Source organism: Sinocyclocheilus anshuiensis, unplaced genomic scaffold, assembly GCF_001515605.1.
Source record: "Sinocyclocheilus anshuiensis isolate Anshui unplaced genomic scaffold, SAMN03320099.WGS_v1.1 scaffold877, whole genome shotgun sequence".
Lineage (NCBI taxonomy): Eukaryota > Metazoa > Chordata > Actinopteri > Cypriniformes > Cyprinidae > Sinocyclocheilus > Sinocyclocheilus anshuiensis.
Window position 1 is genome coordinate 26,869 of NW_015557181.1, and position 16,804 is coordinate 43,672.

At 37.9% G+C, this 16,804-nt stretch overlaps 2 protein-coding genes across 2 annotated transcripts in view; one reads left to right on the forward strand and one right to left on the reverse strand.

Annotated features, from left to right (window-relative positions):
- Nucleotides 1-576: 576 nt before the first annotated feature.
- On the reverse strand, nucleotides 577-1,731 carry kctd8 (potassium channel tetramerization domain containing 8). Its single transcript, XM_016473989.1, has one exon. It carries the CDS (start codon nucleotides 1,443-1,445, stop codon nucleotides 603-605), a length of 843 nt encoding a protein of 280 aa, XP_016329475.1. The 5' UTR covers nucleotides 1,446-1,731; the 3' UTR covers nucleotides 577-602.
- Nucleotides 1,732-7,269: 5,538 nt separating this feature from the next.
- LOC107678611 (lysyl oxidase homolog 3-like) overlaps nucleotides 7,270-16,804 on the forward strand; it is a 30,329-nt gene continuing 20,794 nt past the window's right edge. Inside the window, exons 1-6 of the mRNA XM_016473954.1 lie at nucleotides 7,270-7,316; nucleotides 7,748-7,846; nucleotides 8,097-8,358; nucleotides 9,201-9,532; nucleotides 9,691-9,854; nucleotides 12,683-12,900. Coding sequence (XP_016329440.1) covers nucleotides 9,238-9,532; nucleotides 9,691-9,854; nucleotides 12,683-12,900 — 677 coding nt within the window. The 5' untranslated portion in view covers nucleotides 7,270-7,316; nucleotides 7,748-7,846; nucleotides 8,097-8,358; nucleotides 9,201-9,237. The remainder of the gene's footprint in view (nucleotides 7,317-7,747; nucleotides 7,847-8,096; nucleotides 8,359-9,200; nucleotides 9,533-9,690; nucleotides 9,855-12,682; nucleotides 12,901-16,804) is intronic.

Genomic DNA, 16,804 nt, shown 5'->3' on the forward strand with positions numbered 1-16,804 from the left:
GACAAGCTAAAGGTGCGAAATGGGATTGCAGATGAATAGCGAAAGAGAAGACTGCGAATTAAAAGAAAGAAAGATCAGAGTTATCCAAGGGGCATCAAGTGCACTTGATTTTAGAGAAACCTATTAGCTGTTATAAAGTAGTCTAAACTAAAATATGAGCCTTTTTCCAGCTGCATGCAAAAATAACTTTTGGCAAATGGTCCTTATAAAATCTTGTAAATTGATCAAATGATCAAGTGTGCAATGATTTAAAGCTGATTACTCCTTCTTGAATGTCTTGCAATGCCTGCGTTTCTTCATTAAAGATTAAAAATAATTTGACTATCCACAGATGTTGGGTACTTAAAAGTATGCATGCTTCGATTTAAACAGCACGCAGTGAGCAGACAGTGAAAAGTCACACCTGTTCTACACAAACCACAAAATAAAATGCATGCATGCACACATAAAATAAAGTGCATGCTTTCTTTTTTGGTGGGGAAAAGGCTTTAGGTTGGGTTGTGAAACGTATGTCATGTCCCTTGGGAACATGTTTGGGAACACTCGGCTACATGAAAAGGAAATTAAAGCGCAGCACAGGCAGGTTTGCGAGAGCTGCTCTGTCACTTACTAAAGAAGATGTACTCAGTGTAGCTGCTCCAGATCTTGTCGTCTCTGTACTGGTTAACGAATGCAGCTGTTCCAGTTGAGTTGCAGGCCACCATCTGGAACCCAGCCTCACTCAACCTGTCGAATGCTTGCTCCAGGTAGGTGAACTTCAGGTAGAAGCGGGAGGTGTACTTCTCTGGTGGACGGTCCGGATCTCGACTTTCATTTAGAGTGTCTCCGAACACTTCCTTCGCCAGGGCGATACGCCCACAGACCATGATCCGTGCCACACGGCGAAATTTAGCATCAGCTTGGTTATCCCTCACCATTGTGTAGGATCCCCGATAACCTATCGTAATAAACCCAGACCTCTTGTCCAGGGCAGAAGAGGAATTCGCGTAGTTGGTGGCGCAGTTTCCAGTTCGAGTTACCAACTCGCTACTCTGTGAACTTTCCTCAATGTCGCTCTGGCAGCCTTCGTCATTGAGCGAGCCTTGCTTGGCTACACGTGGGCCCAAAAGTCTAAGCAGTTCCCCCAACTGGAAGTGCTCGGCCTCACGCTGAAGACGTTCCCGCTCCGGGAAGTGTTCCGGTAGCACGAGCTGGCGGTCCCGTAGGAAGTCCAGCACGTATCGGAACAAGAACCCGTCGCGGTCGATGAAGAAGCGCCCTCGGCTGTCACGGGGCAACTCATGCGGGCTGCACCGCATGAACATGGTGTGGAGGGTGGTGTCAGGTACGCTGACCAGGGTGGAGCGCTTGGTGACGTACACCTGGCCACCGACGTTGAGTTCCACGACCTCCGGGTACGGACTCGACACCTCGCTGATAGGGAGTATGGTTTCCTTCATGGCCATGGTCCAAACCCACCGACACGACAATGTAAACAGAAGACAGAATGAAGAGAGCGGCGACTCTGGAAAGATCTCAAAAAGAAGCAGGGAACGAATCCATAGAGGTCCAGGCGTGATGGATCTCAGTCAAGACTTCATTGCCAAACAGCTGTTAAAGTTTGAGAGAGAACTACATCGCTGCTGGAGAATGAGAGAGGGATAGAGAGAAGAAGAGAGGGAGATTAAGAAAAAGGGAAGAGGAGAAGAGAAGGGGATGGAGTGCTATCAAGTTTCCTCAGCTGCTGTCCCTCTGTTGATGAAGAGAGCAGTGGAGTACGAGATGGAGACACTGGGGGGGGAGAGAGAGAGAGAGAGAGAGAGAGAGAGAGGGGGGGGAAAGAGGGGGAATGCTATCAAGTTTCCTCAGCTGTTGTCCCTCTGTTGATGAAGTGAGCAAGTGGAGTATGAGATGGAGACACTGGGAGAGAGAGAGAGAGAGAGAGAGGGGTGGGAAAGAGGAGGAACGCCAAACAGAGACCCACATCATTTGTCCAAGGTCTAAGGGAAGCCACAGTGACATCATCTACAGAATGAGAGACGGAGTGGAGGTGTAGCCGCACAGTCCTGCCTTTTAAAGAGACAGCGGTGCATTAATTTACACAAAATGTAAATTAACACAAAATTAATTTACATTAATTTGAACTTGGTATTACAACCACTTCCTGTGTCTGTTTGCCTCTTAAGAAGAATCGCTTTATGTATCCCCCAATTGTAAGTCGCTTTGGATAAAAGCGTCTGCTAAATGACTAAATGTAAATGTAAAAGCATGCTGCCAAAAATAATTACCATCAAAGGATAAGTTATAAACCCATAGAAAAAGAAAACGAGAAATGCATTTTTGGTTTGTTCTTTTAATTATGTGCATGTGTATGCTGTTGTGTAGAATAATGATCTCTCTAAATGACTATCTGGTGTAATTGAGTTGGACTCAAATGTCTGCATGTTGTAGCACAGTAAATAATGAACAGGCACACAATGTGATTGGCTTGTGGGAATAAACACAGATTAGCTGTAATTCTCACATTATCTCTGCCAAACCATTAAAACGGAGGGAGAAAGAGAGAGACAGAGAGAGGTGCGCTTTATTAATCACCCAGTAGACTATATCGCCACCTAGGGGCCATATGTAAGTGTATTAGGTCAGGTTTGTCATTGAAAGTGAAAAGATAAGCAGTAAAACAATAACCAGTTCTGTTAAAACGTATTTCAATTTCTGAATGAACAACAGATTGCAAATCAGAGTGAGATTTTAAAATTATTTCTTGATAGATTTAATAACATTGTAAATATTGAAATAAATGCTGGATGGAGAGTATTTACAAGCTTATCTGGAACATTTCACCATTGCACTTACATATTTTCATTTTTTTTTAGATTAGCATGATTCAGATGGGTAACCAAATCAGATAATCTAAAAATAACTAGCAAATGGTACACATTCCAAATGCTGGTGACCTCTTATATCTGGTATTAGGATTGTATCTGAATATTTTTAGCCGCATACATTTACACCTTTATTTTAATGTGTGTCAAGTGTGAATCAACTGCACTTACCCCCGCAAAATGCAAATGACCATTTACATAATAGAGAGGTTCTGTTAACTGACACATTTCATTCATTTGCAGAATTTGAAAAAAATCTGATGGATAACTGAACATCCTTTCTGTCATTTCTTGCATTTCCTCTGTTTAAGAACACCTCTGTAAAGAAATTAACAGGGACTGAACGTGAAGAAAATGAGAAAAAGTTTTAAAGCACTTTCTTAGGAAAGAGGGAAATGAGATGGCATTAAAATGAAGGTTATTTTGTATTTCCACATTAAGGTTGTAAATGTGGTCAAAATCACAGACCACTTGGTCAGAGACACAGATTCAAAACTTGCATGACAATTTGGGAGAAAAATGAAAGTTTGAACCATAATATGGTCACTGAAACAGTTGCATGAGGCTTTTAAGCTACAGGTCGAGTGTTGAATTTTTAAAAAGATCTTTGGAAAGATAGTAGATTCTAGAGCAACCTTATCAAAAGGATCAAAACATATCCATCTACGAGGTGACATTTTCTTGAAGGACAGCAGCCCACGTGGCTTTTCAGGAGATCTGGATGACAATAATGTCAATGCATTACTATTTATCTCTGTCATTCTAGGTACACTGTCCCTCCTGAGGAACAACAGGCTTCCTCGAGGGACAAACTGAAAAGCAGGGCCATTGTTTTTAGGTGCTAATCACCTGGCTGAGAGCTGACAATGAGTAATTACTGCGATCCTGAAGACTGCAGCCTTGGTGGTGTCTAAATACTACCCTCTGTTGATGAATGGACAATTAATCTGCAGTCATATTCAGCATTTGCATGTGATTCCCATGTTAAGGCCTATTTCTGACAATGTATGGCGAGTGATTTACCCGTACACAGCCAAATACCCACAATCAAACAGAGCAGAGGATGGTAATTGGAGCACGGCAGTGAAAATTCTAATGCTGTAGCTGGCCTCTATCTGTGTAATTGTATGGTAAGCTGAAAATAACAGATCTTTCAACAAAAAACACTGGATGTGGACATAACAGCGGTGGACATTACACACAGTTTTTCTTTTTCTCTTCCTCATTCAGCCTTTTCATCTCCCTTTTTTCTTTGGAATATGTTCAGGAAAGCATCATGACAATTACTTTTCTCAGCAGGCTTGGTGGATGATAAAACGGGCAAAAAACCCATAGACTTCCATTGAAAGGACCCTAGCCATCTATCTAGTGATCAGAACATCATAGAAACTAGGCCCTTTTGATTTGGTCCCGTAATAAGCAACCATTCAAAACACCCTAGCAACCACATAAAAAACCACTTAGAACTGCATATAATCACCACTCACCTTTTTTTTTCAGAAAAGGTCTCTCCTTGTGTGACTTCACCTTATCACCCTCCTGTCAGGTGATTCAATGGCGCTCCATGACACTGTTCATCCTCTTTTTTTAATTTCGACTCCATCGGCCCATCACACTTCGCTGAGACTCCACAGCCACACTTCCCTCCATGATTACACTCCGACAGACACCAGTCAGACCTGCACACAGAGCTGTTCATCAGCCACTCAAGACAGCATGCGTGGCTGATTTTATAGTGGAAGGCACAAAAGTGACATTGACCTTCCTTCTGAAATAATCGGTCTTGAGGTAAACCGCCTGCTAAGTATGCAGCACAGTGCATGTGAATGACATACTGAATGTCATACTCAGCACGTGCAGCTTTATCAACCAAAGAAAGAACACCACCGCTACATATTCGTTTGTAGATATGCTTGAATAATGACATTTTACTGCTCTGGTTTCTTTAAAAAATGTGTTTTCTGTACAGACACTGAAATATGTTTTAAATCACAATTTTATGATAGCACAACATATTTAATATGATACTGACTACAAATACATGCAGAATTTTAACAGATCTCATCAATCAAATGCAACCAAACACAAGCCTATGAAATCACTCAGTGTTTGACATGACTACACAATATCAAACCACTAAAACTCTAACACTTACGCTAAGTGCTTTGGCGTGTAACTCGTTACGCATCATTACAGCAATGGACATAATTGATGTCCCAAATTATGCAGCTTGTTGAATAGAGGTGTGTGCTATTAATGAACCCATTTTTGTCTGCTGGATGGTAGTGTTATTAACTCAAAGTAAAAATGATTAAAATGAGAAAAATTATTAAAATATAAATTTCAGGTATTTTAAATAAAGCTGAAATAAATTAAAACGTAAATATTACATGAAAACTATTTTATTTCAGTTAGTTGCCAAGGCAACATTTCTCATTTTCATTTAAGTATCTTTTTTTTTTTCAATTTTCATTTATTTTATCTTTATTTGACCCTCTAACGCTAGCATTCTTTATTCTAATTCTATTTTATCTATTTGTTTTCTTTTTTTATTTAAAAAAACAAAAAAACTAAAACTTGACCCTCTAAGACATTCACATAGAGTCTAACACATTCATTTTCTTACTGCCTGTTTTCTTTTAAAAAGGCCTCTAACACTAGCTTTCTCTATTCTTTTTCTATTCTATCTACTTGTTTTTTATTGTATGTACGCATATAAAACCTTGCTACATGTACTGTGTTAGGCTAACTGAGACTTGTCATATAACTTGCATATTATTGCTCTTTTGTTAGTTTTGATTGCTTCTATTGTCCTCATTTATAAGTCGCTATGGATAAAAGTGTCTGCTAAATGACTAAATGTAAATGTTAGTACTAAAAATGTTTAAATATTTAAATATATAAAAACTAAAAATAAAAACTAATAAAATTACTATACATAGCAAAGGTACTAAAACTGAAAATATAAAAATAAAAGCAAATGCAAAATATTATTAAATATTATAACATATTACTAAAATACCACTCCTGCTGAATGATAAAAAATAAAATGATAAAAAAGTTCAAAGACTTACATTGGTTTAAAAAAGGTGTAAAAATCTAGTTGTCTTAAGCTGTTTACTATTTGTCCTCCCGACTCTGTTTCATAACACAATTATTCAGCACAAGAGATTTTTATGTAGCAGCTCAAACATATTGTTACAATCACTTTCAATAAAATGTTAAAAAACACTCAAGAGCAGAGGTTGAAAAATCTCTGGGCCTGAAAAGGTGTATATACAAAACTTAACAGTGACTGACAGCAGCAAATGACAGCTCTTTGCTGCAGCCTTGCTTTTCCCTTGGCGGTGTGAGGGGAATGAAGACAAGCCGATCAGAGGGGACGCTGCCTGCCACTGGCCCCCCGACACCCACCCGTTTGCTGTTAAATTACGGGTTGGGGTGAGACGACTTCCTGCAGAGCAACAGCGCTGTTTCTGTAGACCAGCAGTCAACACTTCACATTGAGATGAATGAAGAGGAAAGGTGTCGTCAGCATGACTTGTCAAGCTGATTTAAAAGGTTTGAGGCAGTATGACAGGACACATTTGAAAAAGGGCAGGTAATTCAGTATGAGCTTGCCTTACCAAGGCCTTTAACAGGTGTCAATCATATCAAACTGTCTCAATGCATCATTTAAGAAAGGGCAAAAAGAGTCAAGAGTCATTTTAAAGAAATTTTCAGATTCTTGGTAGACATTTTCTTACCTTGGTAGACATGGGTTGGAGTATCATGCAAATATTAATCTGTATGGCAATTATTCAGTACTACACACACACACACACACACACACACACTTTACTATGTAAAAGGACTGTATTTTCTTTCGGTAACAGGTTGTTAGACGAATTTAAATGTCAGGAAAAGTTACACAAATTACATGGTAATTAATACGTAGCAATGTTGCTACATAAGATATTTTCTGTTTGATATATGTATATGAAATATTAAAAACAGTCAATATAAATATTTCTTAGAAATCAAAAATCTTCAGAAATGTTATATTCCCTTTTGCTGTGTGCGTGTCCAATATAGTAATCTAATATCAATGTATTTTAATATAACTGGTATTTTAAGAGTACTAACAGTCTTTCAGTTGCAAAATGTGTTTAGGATGTTACCTGTAGTAGGCCTACAGAGTCGTTCACAAGCTTCACATGCAGGCGTTGAATTCAGTCTTCTTTATCGCTGACAGACGTGCGAAGTAATTGGCAAGTTTGGTTAGATTGAAGGTAAATAACCACTTTATTCAGCGATTATTTCTATGTTCTAACGTTTGTCTTTAATGTTTTGTCGATAGTGAAACTGAATGATTCACCGCGTGTCGAGCTGTAGATAATCGCGCGAACGATTCAAAACTGATTCGAGAACCGACTTAAGAGTGATTCATTCACGAATTAATTGTCTGTCAAGGTAAAATGATTCTGCTGACTAATCAATAAAATTGTTTCGCTAATGAAAACCTACATGATTTAAAACTAGCGACGAACTCCTTGAGAGATTGAGAGATTTATCTTAACTAATTAATATTGGTGCATTATTTTGCGATAATGACCGGCTGTAACGTTACATTGTTACAAACTTACCAGCTATTGATTCGAAATATTGGCTTGAGTTGAAACTTTTGATTTTATTGTTATTTGTTTATATCAATCAATTATACAGTTTAGAAGTCATAAGTTGGCGCGCTTTTTCATGACCGTTGAAACCATAGTAAATAAACAACCATGGTCTCCAGTACAAATACTTAAGATATAAAATGTTAATTTTGTCCTATTGTCTTTAAAGCTCGACTTAATGTCTCTTAATATCAATCATGATGTCAAACCATGTTTGCTTTGTAGAGCATTAACTTCTACACTATGTGCTATTGACCAAGAGATGACGCTGTTTCTCAGCTGTCAGCTGCCTTGAGTTGGAGGTGAGAATTGTTTGCTACACAGGTGAGATGTTTAATTTCAAACCTAGAAGATGCTATCTAAAATGGGTGACCTTTAAATTGCTTACAAGTTATGCAAGAATTACATGAATGCATGTGAAATAGAAAATAGAAAATTAAAAGGAGAGAGTGGAGAAATGCTTGATCATCCCTCCTACTCCTTGCACACGTGCATCCTCAGAGAGTCTTTTCCAGATTATGCAAAAACAGATCTGCCAGAAATGGAGAGGACATGACGTGAGATTTCCATTCAGTGACTCTGAGAAAAACCACTACATAAGACCTGCCTCCTCATAAACCTGTGAACCGGGCAGATACACGGCAGTCCCAGCTCAACCCCTGCATCCCGCCAGCTCTTTCTCTCTCTCTGTTTGCAGACAGCAACGGCATCCTGTGATTTCTCTTGATGCTCTGGACTTCCATTGACTGATCAAACTGTGCAATCAGATCTCAACTGAGCCCACAACCAATTGACTTATTAGAAAATCTGTGCAAGTTTCTGTCTCCTGCATTCAGGTCAGTAGAGCATGGACACTATAGAAATTAGATTATTTTGTTTAAATGCATTTTATTTTAAAATACAAAAATGCAATTATTCTAGAATTTCAATTTAAATTACATTTTTTTTTTCATTTAAGAAGAGTACTAAAATAGTTGCATGCAATATTCCTTTATGGGATATAGTAAACATCTGGTAAACATTAAACTTCACTTTATTGTGGACTTTTGGTTATAATTCAGTTGTTATTTGAGTGTTGTCATCTTAAACATGACTCTGTTAAGACGATATTCAGAGATTTGAGGAAGGTTTTGCTTTAGTAGCTACAGTGTAAGATCCAACTTGTTGTCAGGAATTTGTGTAAATCCCACAACTGAAATATGCTCTCTAAATTCTGTCATTCTTATGCACATTTTAAGTTTCTAAGTATATGAAAATAACAAAATACATGTAATCATGATAGTATGAGTAAAATTTTGTGATTTCATTCCTTGGCCTGATATATTTTGTCATTCCTGTGGAAATATACAATTAACTATTGCCCATTTTAAGTTTCTAACAATACAAAAATAACAAAAATATAAATTATGTACAAAAATGCATAAACATAGAAAAAAAACAATGAGTTATATTTCTCAATCTTATATATTTTGACACATGATTTACATGTGTCAAAATTACACTATTTTGAATTTAATTCCTACATTTTCTAATATAAACATTGTTTGATATTATTTCTGCCCTGTTCTGTTTCATGGAAACAGGAAACATTGAGGATTAAAGTGAGATTTGCTTTATTTTAGTGTAATAAAATGCACATTTTAAAAACTTGCAAATTAATGTATACTCTCTCTTTCAGTTTTTCTTGCTCTCTTCACCTCTCACACTTTCTAGCCATGCTGAGAGGAGGATTGTGGGATATGGTGATTGCCATGTTGTTATGGGGCGTCTGGCTGCCCTCCTGTCTCAGCCAGACCACCTCACCCTCTCAGGATGGAAAAATAAAGTTTCGCCTGGCGGGATACCCTCGCAAGCACAACGAAGGGAGAGTGGAAGTGTTTTACAACGGAGAGTGGGGCACTATCTGTGATGATGACTTCACCTTGGCCAACGCTCATGTTCTCTGTCGCCATCTAGGGTTTGTGGAGGCACTAAGCTGGTCGCACAGTGCCAAGTATGGACCAGGCACTGGTGAGTTAAAAATGAATCTTATTAGCAAAACGTCATTTTCATTTGACTGCAGTTTAGGTATTTTTCACATCTGAAAGTCAGCTTTCTCTATACAGTTCACTCTCAGAAAAAGGTAGAAAAGCTGTTGTAAGCTAACCTGGCTGGTCAAAAATCTGCAGGTAAAATCTGGCTGGATAATGTCATGTGTGGAGGATCGGAAAACAGCATAGAGAAATGTGTGTCCCGTGGCTGGGGGAACAGTGACTGCACGCACCAGGAGGACGCAGGGGTGGTTTGTAAAGATGAGAGACTTCCAGGCTTTGCAGATTCCAACATCATTGAGGTAAATGATCACTTTCATCCAATGCAATCCCACTGATTCTGGCAAACAGAGAAAAAAAATAACATTGATGTCATTAGAGTGCTGCAGTGATGATATATTTGGATGTTAGCATCACCCTGGTTCCCTCAACAAAAACCCAATAAGATTTTTCCATTGGCTTTTCCATAGCAAAAAAATATGATTTTGTGACCAACAAAAGTTCATGATTCTTACACGTTTTGTTTATCATAAAAATCTTCACAAAAGAACACAACTTTTATTAATTTTTAAGCCTAAATTCAATTGTCTGAAGTTAAAAACTAAATATAGGCTATAAATGATCTACACTACATTCACATGTCTTTAACGTCACAACCATTAACCCCCTGACAACTCTTTCAGTTTTGATTTTAAAAAAATGTTTTGCATGAAAGTTTGAGTTAGAATAGTTTGCAAGGTCTTGGTTATAAACACAATGAGGCTGTGAAAGTAGAGTGGTGAGTAGATGAGTTTACTTGTGATGTTTAATGTCCTCAAAAACCTCTGCAGTTCCATTTAGACACTTGTTAGCAACTGCCTTTTTCAAGACAAGTAAAGGCTTTAAAAGATCACAAGGGTGTATTACTGATGTATTTTATGTCAGATTAAAAAAAATATCTTGAGCTTGTGATAACCACAGACCTTATTTTAGGCATTTAACCAAAAATCCATAAAAAAAACCCCCACTGACTTCAAGATGAAGGAACCAGAAGTGCTAAAATACTAGTTTCTGGGTTTTTCTGGCCCACAAAAATAAGGCATTCTTGCAGCACTCTATTACATCAATAAATCATATTAATGTAGCAATGAAATCTGATTTAACAGTCTCCTGTATGTGCAGTGCCGCAATGCTGATTGAGAATTGCATATCCAATAACAAAGCTCTCTCAGCCTGCATGCAAGTCATTTAGAATCAAAAGCACATTTTTACTGGTTTTTATTGCTGATGTCGTGTTTGCCTGTGGGTTTTCTCAAAATAATTGTTCCTCTTTTGCTTAAAAAAAAAGATAAATATGAAAATGCTTATTGAGATGGTGTTTAGGAGCAATGCTTATATTCAACATACTTGATTTCTTGTCCATCAGTTGGGGAGATTTTACATTTCAAATTTGTTTTCTTATCATCTTGAGGAGAGGTGGGCTGTTAGTTTTCAAAGCAAGAGTTTTTGTGTCCTGGATCAATAAGCAACCACCTTGCACAACCCAGAACTGTATGACACCTTGTTTAAAATGCATTTACTTTCTGTCACATTTATGCACTCCTTTTATCTCTTCACCTGTTTTATCCTACTTCATTTTTCATCTCTCTTTCCATTTGACAGCCCCTTTCCCCTCCCATGTTCACTCTCTCTTCCTCATCCACATGCAAAGAATGAAAGTCCACAGCCAATGTCACTCAGCTTCGACTGAAAGTCTTTGCTCTGTTGTAAATTAGTCTCTAATGATCTGCTTGTGTGCTGGAACCACACCAGAGAAAGAGAGACAGATGTAGAGATACGAGAGCTTGGAGAATTAGAGACTGAACAGCAGAAGAGAAGTGAAGAGATGGAAGGGCTGAGTACGTGCAGAAGTGCTGCTGCTCAGTTTAGATGCCAAGTTTCTCTGTGTTCTTGTCCGGAAGGCAGAAGGAACACAGAGAACATGAGTGGGTGTCAGACGAACCTCTGGCAAACTCAACAGTTTGCGTTACACTACAGATGTGTCAGAGTTTACTGGAATGGTAAAAATGACTGATTTCACGTCCAAATTTACAAATGTTTTTCAAAACTTAGACTCACAAGAAGAATGTTCTTTTCAAAGACCTTCTCAAAGTAATTATATTTTGCACTCTATTTGATTCAAAGAAATGCAATTTCGTTTGAAACTGAATGTCAAACTGAATGTCATTTTGTCTTCTGCTGTTTTTAGATGTCAGTTACCTAACTCCTAGTGTAGACTTGTGACATAACCACACACACACACACACACACACACACACACACACACACACACACACACACACACACACAGACAGACAGCCTAAAACACTTGCAGACAAAGAAACAAATATCTGAGCGCAGACTCACTAAATGACATTTAGTCTTTGGCATCATTTCAATTGTCTGAATGTTTGTATGATGAGTATTCACACGTGCAGATGTTTATAAAATGGATTTTAACTTAGCATTTTAGTTTGACAGCAAAAATGACTAGATTTTCAAAAAACACTAGATCACTAACTTTAAGAATAATCATTAGCATATTCCCTCAAAAAAAAAAATCAGCATTATTACTCCAAAGCAGAATCAAGAGCTTTTACAGTAAGTTTTTTTTTTTGGAAACTTCCATGTTTCCATGAGAAGGCCAACTGGTATAGATGTGGTTTGCTACTTCTTTGCCTTGCAGTTCAGCCTTAGGTTGTGACTCCAAAATCAAATTTCTGTTGATGGTCTTATGGCAAGGTGCTCAGCAGACATTGTGGACCGTTCTGGCTAGACATTTGGAAGTGCTTGTGTAGTAAATGGTGGAGAGAGTTTGTGTTCTAGCCAATGCACAGCTACGGTGCGGTTTGGCTGTTAAAGATCCAAAACCCTCATGTGAGATGACTCGTGTCCTGCATGAGCCAAAGAGTCAGGCTCGTTCATTAAAAACCCATGGAATAGGAGATTGTAGCTGGCTAGTTAAACATATCGAAGGCTTATTATAAGCATATGAAAAACATACTGGATGACTTCACCACAAACATGCATGTACATGAAAAACTGATAAAACTTATCTCAAAGCCTGTATATGCTCTACATCCAATTTACCTGTTCTGCATTTATGTTTTAGATGCAGGTGAATGAAAACCGAATGGAGAACATTCGTCTGCGTCCACTCTCTGGTGCCCATGCTGGCCGTATGCCAGTGACGGAGGGAGTGATAGAGGTGAAGTTTAAGGAAGGATGGGGTCACATCTGCAACACTGGCTGGACCACCAAGAACTCTCGTGTGGTGTGTGGCATGATGGGATTCCCTTCACAGAGAACTGTGGGGAAGAAGCCAAGCAGGTAAAGCACATTTAAAGAATACAAGGGTCAGATTGTATGCTTGTCCAAAAAAACCTCTTAGACCATATTTATCAAATGTTTGGAACTCTATAGGATTAGTACAACCCGTAGTCTTAAGTGATATTTGAGAACACTTAAGCTGCACTTAAAATGTTGTTGTTGTTTTATTTTTACAGTGGTGCTATACACTGTAAAAATGTTATGTGCTATATACTTTAAAAAAGTACGGTAACAATATTACACATAATATTTTTGAGTAGTTTTTAAGGCTCGATTTCTTTAATGGAATCTACCAGAATAAATCATCACCTACATTTTTTTTTATCTATGACACAATGAATTTAATATTATTAGTGAAATGCGCTCATTTATTTTAAATTGATTCTCAAAAGTTTGTGATTTTGAGTAAGGCCTGTTTTGACTTATTTGAGTTACCTTATACAAAATTAAAAACTATATACAGCTTAACAGCTCAAGTAGGAAAAAACTTGTTACTGCTCTGGCATTAGCAAGGCTGCTGCTTATTAAACAAAGCATCATGCCTCATAGTATTAGTACATGCAGTTATCCACAACCTAACCATAAGCTCTGAAGAAACTTCACAGAAACTCTTTCAAATGTCAAACATAACTGAACATTAAACATAAACAGATGTTTCCCTTCACTCAAAAACACATAAAATAGCAGTTAATTTAAATATTTACCCTCCATATCCAGCCATATGCAAAGCATGCTGGTAACTTACAATCACTGCCAAAATAAAACTGCATAATTGAGCTAATTCTCTTGAAATAAATAGGTAGCCTTCTTTGCTTAATTTTATCAGCTTAATCAGTTCCTCACTTCAAACCTCATAACTGCTCAAGTTTCCTTAAAAAAGAGGAAAACATATCTCTTTTTTTATTAGTGAAATGTTCTCAATATTTTCTATACAACACTGAACCACATTTAAAAAAAAATAAAATATGCACACTATTTTAATTATCACCTTAATTTTAAATGAAAATGACAAGACCTATGATAAATTTTTTACAATGTAGAAGAACAATTTTTGGTTCTCCAAAGAAACTTTAATTGAACAGTCTTTAAAAGAACCTTTACTTTCTTAGTGTGAAGAACATTTGAATAATCTGAATAACTGTTTTCCACTTTATATGCAAACTTTTGAGCAATGGAAAAGTTCTATAGCTGTTTAAGGTTCTTCATGGAACCATCAATGCCAATAATAAAAAGTGCATATAAAATTAAAGCTGCAAGCAACGATGAAAGGGCCCTCGCACCCGGGCTCACCGCCACCCGGTGGCCATAGGAAAACCGCGAACAGTGGGCAATATGCTTTTAAAGTGGTAAATATAGGAGGAATATGTCAAAGTCATTTATATGTGCCAAATTTCATGCTGCCAACAGGTGGCGCTATGATTATAACTGAATATTGGCCTTGAGACGTGTTCAGGCCAGGACTCTTATCAAACATGTGATGTTTGGGGCAGATCGGACGGCCTTAAGATGTGTTCAGGCCAGGACTCTTATCAAACATGTGAAGTTCGGGGCAGATTGGTTATTGTATGCATGAGTTACAACAGCTCCCTCTTTCATGATATTAATAGCATGCTTTAGCACTTAGTAAGTGTTGCTAGCATGTTTAAGCATATTTCTAGCATGTTTAGTACACAGTGGCATATTTTACTGTGTTCAGGGCTGGATTGGTAATCGGGCATACTGGGCATTTTCCCGGTGGGCCGACACACTTAAGGGGCTGACAGAATGTTTTTTTTTGCCGAAAACCATCACGCAGGGACAGCGAGCAGCCAGTGGCCCATTGGTTTGTCTCCTGTATTGACAGCGTAAACATTCCAATCACAATGCGCTATAGACGGAGTGATGAAGTAGCCTATTTTGCTCCGCCTATATAAAGATCGCTTCACTCCAACTTCTTCCTCGTCGGCTTTTCCCACGTTTTCACAGCAGCTTTATCAAGAACAGGCTTGCTCTGCGGTGAGTGATGCTGGCCAAAGAGCCAGGCAGGAGGAGAAGAAGAGGAGAAGAGAGTAGTTGAATCTGGAGGCAGGCATCTAACCTATCCTAATGTGTGTGCGCACAATGAGTGTAGAATACAAAAACACTTTTTAATAAAATGTAAATTCGTCCCCCACGATTTTTTTGCCCAAGTCAAGTCAAGTGTGTTCATAGAGGTTTCCATGGGCCAATGCGAATAAATCTAGATTTAACTTCAAAAAGATACGATATTGTCGGACCTGACGTTTTATTCTTATCCAAAACAACTAGATGCAATGCTACATATCTATACACTACCAGTCAAACATTTTTGAACAGTAAGATTTTGAATGTTTTTTAAAGAATTCTCTTCTGCTCACCAAGCCTGCATTTATTTGATCCTAAATACAGCAATAATAAATTTTTATTGAGCAGCAAATCAGCATATTAGAATGATTTCTGAAGGATCATGTGACACTGAAGACTGGAGCAATGATGCTGAAAATTCAGCTTTGATCACAGAAATAAATGACAGTTTAAGAGATATTCACATAGAAAACAGGTATTTTAAATAGTAAAATATTTCACAATATTACTGCTTTTGCTGTATTTAGGATCAAATAAATGCAGGCTTAGTGAGCAGAAGAAAATTATTTAACCCCTTAACTGCCACAGTGCCGCTAGTGGGACGCCTAAGTTTACTTCAATATATTACAATTAAATCCTAATCTAATCATGACAAACTATATATTGTTGGAAAGGTCTAAGACTCCTAAACGGATATTTTACCACTGTTTGTTGTTAAAATTATGTAGGACAGTAATAGATTAATTTATGACAAGAGTGCACCTCAAAACATATACATCATAACAGGAGTTCTTCTTCTCTTCCTTTTTCCCTATCACATGTTTTAGTAATCATCATAAATTATAAATCATTTGAAAGCTTAAAACCTCCAAATTCATCCTGTGAAAACCATTTTGAAATCGGACACTGCTTTACCAAGGAAATGGTACTTTAAAATCTTTTAGCGGGCTCCTCCCCCTTAGTAGGAGGTGTCATATTCCAAATGTATTACGGTCTTTTAGAATCAAAACTTTCCATAATCTTGACAAAATACATATCGTTGGAAAGGTCTGAGTCTCAAGATTCCATATTTCCATATTTTGTGATAGAAGTAATATTGAGAGATAAATTGATACATTTGTGACAGAAAAATGCATCCAAAAAAAACACCCGATGGCTGTTTGTGGTATAACGCTTAAACAAAATTGCATAGGAACCTTAAAGGTCCCATATTGTACACCTTTCTGGAGTTTTATTTGAGGTTTTGATGTCCTTAAGAATATATATTTGCGGTATAAGTACCAAAAACCATCTCAATATATTTTTACAGCTCCTTTCTCGGGAGCTCTGCTGAGAACAGGTCGATTTTGGTCTGTCTAATTAATATTCATGAGCCTCTCTTCTGATTAGCCTGTTGTTTTCTGAGTGACGCACAGCCAGGCCAACCACAGGTAACTAGGGTCAGCGACATCACAGCGCTAGCTGGAGGCAGCAAAACAAAGGGCAAACTGGAGGCGGCCCATTCAAACCAGCGCAGATTCGGCTACATAAGGAGCTTAAAATATCATCTTGTTGTGATGTTGGGTGCCAGAATCGACGTAATACAGCCTCAAATTAGAAATTTGATCGCATATCTGCTGCCACTGCCAGACAAAAAACCGACGACAGCTGTGGTTAAATGGGCAAAAGGAGAGTGGGACTGTGGGCGGTGCTCGTGGTGGTGACTGAAGGTGCTTTTTACGGAAGTCACAACGGTTCGTGAAAAGTAGCTAGAACTTTAAGCAGGCTGTGTGAATTTTACTGTGGACTGACTGTTTTGAAACTTATATGGTAGTTAAATAGC